The sequence below is a fragment of the Neltuma alba genome, unplaced genomic scaffold, assembly GCF_004799145.2.
Source record: "Neltuma alba isolate B1F8T4 unplaced genomic scaffold, ASM479914v2 tig00005487_pilon, whole genome shotgun sequence".
In the NCBI taxonomy this organism is placed as follows: Eukaryota; Viridiplantae; Streptophyta; class Magnoliopsida; order Fabales; family Fabaceae; genus Neltuma; species Neltuma alba.
Genome location: NW_021634128.1, coordinates 17,983 through 21,324, shown reverse-complemented (window position 1 = coordinate 21,324; position 3,342 = coordinate 17,983). Strand labels below are relative to the sequence as shown.

The 3,342-nt window shown below is 43.1% G+C and overlaps 1 protein-coding gene across 1 annotated transcript; it reads left to right on the top strand.

The window, feature by feature from the left end:
- The first annotated feature begins 901 nt into the window (after nt 1-901).
- LOC114747825 (pectinesterase-like) lies at nt 902-2,847 on the top strand. The gene is made up of 2 exons (XM_028936172.1): nt 902-1,922; nt 2,009-2,847. The coding sequence occupies exons 1-2, from the start codon at nt 902-904 to the stop codon at nt 2,701-2,703; spliced, it is 1,716 nt and encodes a 571-aa protein (XP_028792005.1). The 3' UTR covers nt 2,704-2,847.
- The last annotated feature ends 495 nt before the right edge of the window (nt 2,848-3,342 follow it).

The window sequence follows — 3,342 nt, the reverse complement described above, 5'->3', positions numbered from 1 at the left end:
TCGATGTCGTTTTGTAAACTGGTCAGATAAAAATAAAAAGAACTAAACACTCCTGTAGTCCTAGATTTACACTATAAAATATGTCTTATATTTGGAATCAGAGGAGTATTTTGTGGCTAAATATCTAAATAGATTTTTATTAATACACAAATTGAACTAATTCCCAAAATTTCCGTGTAAGAATTTTCATTCCCTCGCTTAAATACTTGGAATGATATTTCATAATATAAATCATCAATATTTTAGTATTTGCATCTCAATTTAATTATATGAAATAATAACCTCAACCCCAAAATCATATTTTCATATATCATAGTAACAGGCGAATAATAATAATAACACCGAACACTAAATCTAACATATAAAAGAATATATTTCAGCAGAAAAGTTATTAAAGAATAGAATCTATGCTACAAATGCAGTGTGCAGTGTTTTGTTCCAATTACTTAAACTAAACTAAAACATATATAATTGTAGCCAAAGCTCTTTGAAAAATAAAACTTAAGTCTAATATTAGGAATTTTAAAAATGAGAGAGTCGAAACTCGGAAGTGTCGCGCTGAAATGAAGGGTTTGTGGCTTTAACAATTCTGATGGATGGACGCAAAAGAAGGCCCAGATGAAGCGTTTCTATATTTGGCCATCGTTCCTAAGAAAAGGGAATGAGACCTTTTTTTGGAACATGGTGGAGAGCTATATAAACCCCACCCACCATGCATGTTACAGCATCGCTCTCATTACCCAATAATACTCAGGAGAGCAATCTCCTCACCCTTCATTTTTTTTTATTTTCGCTCCGATTAACTTGATCTTCAGCGATTTGCTCATTTATCCTACAAGAAATTAATCGGAGAGGAAAAGCATCAATAATAAATTAGAGAGAAGAATCTCATCAAATAAAGATGAACGGAAAAGTGATCGTGCCCGCTGTTTCTATCATCCTCGTGGTGGGTGTGGCCCTTGGCGTCGTCGGCATCGTACACTATAGGAACAACAGCAGCAATGGTCAGCCAGAGACCAACACCCACACAAAGGCCGTTGCCGCCATATGCCAAAGCTCTGACGACCCCAAGCTCTGCCATAACACGCTCGACCCCGTCAACAGCACCGACCCTAAGGATTATATAAAGGCTGTGGTGGAATCCGCCATGAACACCGTCATCCAGTCCTTTAATCTGACCGACAGGGTTCAAATAGAGCACGGAAATAGCAGCACAAGAGGCATAAAGATGGCCGTCGAGGACTGCAAGGACTTGCTGCAATCAGCGATAGCGGAACTGCAAGCATCGGGTGTGCTGGTTCAAGACAACAATGCTCGAAGCGTGACCGACCGGGAAGATGACCTCAAGAACTGGTTGAGCGCCGTCATCGCCTACCAGCAATCCTGTCTTGATGGGTTTGAGACGGACAATGATGGCGAGAAGGCGATACAGCAACAATTGCAAGCAGGCGGCCTGGACAACGTGGAGAAGCTCACAGGGTTGGCACTAGATGTTGTGGCTGGCATTTCCCAGTTTCTCTCCGTCTTGGACTTGGACTTGGACGTAAAACCTGCTTCTCGTCGTCTTCTGAGCAACGTGGCGGAGTTAGATCACGACGGATATCCCACTTGGATCTCCGGCCCCGATCGCCAGCTCATCGAGCTGCCCAACACAGGACACCCTACCGATCAGCCCAACGCGGTGGTTGCCCAGGACGGCAGTGGCCAGTTCAAGACCATTCAAGAGGCCATCAATTCATACCCGCCGAACTTCCAAGGCAGATTCACCATCTACGTCAAGGCCGGCATCTACAATGAATACGTCCACATTACCAAGAAGCAGCCCAACATCCTCATGTACGGTGATGGCCCCAACAAGACCATTGTCACTGGCAACAGGAGCTACACCTCCGGTTGGAAAACAATCAAAACTGCCACCTTCAGTAAGTTGATCTATCCGTCTCATTCTCTACTTCATAATCAAATATCGTTAATTAATTAAATATAACATATGATGTGATGCATGCAGCCACCTTGGGTGACGGCTTCATTGCCAAGTCGATGGCATTCGAGAACACCGCCGGAGCTGAAGGACATCAAGCAGTTGCGCTGAGGGTGATGGGTGATCGCTCAGCTTTCTTCGACTGTGCCATGCGCGGTTATCAAGACACCTTGTACGCACACGCCAAACGTCAGTTCTACCGCAACTGTGAGATCTCCGGCACTGTGGACTTCATCTTCGGATATGGCAGCACCTTGATCCAGAACTCCAGAATCTTGGTCAGGAAGCCCATGGATAACCAGCAGAACATCGTGGTCGCCGACGGCACTGCCCAAAAGCAAATGCGCACCGGAATTGTCCTCCAGAACTGCCAGATCATGGCCGACGCCAGCCTCCAAGCCGACCGGTTGACCGTCAAGTCCTACCTGGCCAGGCCATGGAAGGCATACTCCAGGGCTATCTTCATGGAAAGTGAAATCGGTGATCTCATCAACGCCGATGGTTATCTTCCATGGATGGGCAGCATGTTCCTAGACACCTGCTACTTCGCCGAGTATGCCAACACCGGTCCCGGTGCCGCCACAAACAACAGGGTCAAGTGGAGTCACGGCGTCATCACCAAGGATGATGCGACTCAATACACCGCCGAGCCTTGGCTTCAGGCCGGCTCATGGTTGCCCGCCACCGGTATTGCCTTCGACAGCGGTCTCACCAAAGCTTAAATCGTCCGTCTCCCTTTTCATCCCCCACAAAAACGTTAACCAATTCATTTTCAACATTATTTCTGCAGGAGGTTTTACCACCAATTCATTGCACTCTTGTTATTCTTGCTATCATTTTCTGCTCTCCTGCATTTGTAATGGAGAGATGAGTTAAATAACATATTATTATCCAGCCATTTTTTCTTTTTGTTTTTTCCTTTTGACACTCATCCAGATGTTATAGAGAGCCATTTTTAAATGTGAATACAAACTATGGGAAGGCCCAAAGGCTTTCATCCACTTCTTCGGCCCAAATATTAAACAAAATAAATAGGTCCCCCCGCATCGTATTCCTTCCTATTTTCTTGGGCCCTTGGGCTTCTTTTAGCGAATCAACACTGACCTATAAAAACGATTTTGCAATTATTAATAGGGACTTATAATTTCTTTTAATTTTTAACTTGGTACTTATATATTTTTTCTTATTTAAATTATTTTATTTTATTTTTTTAACAATATTAGTTCTTATAACTTTGTTCTATTAACATTTTAGTCTCTGTGCAATGGTTAACGATGTTAATAGAGTAATATTTAAAAATTTAATTAAGAGGAAAAAAACACATAGATACCAAATTAAAAATTAAAAAAAAGTATAGATGT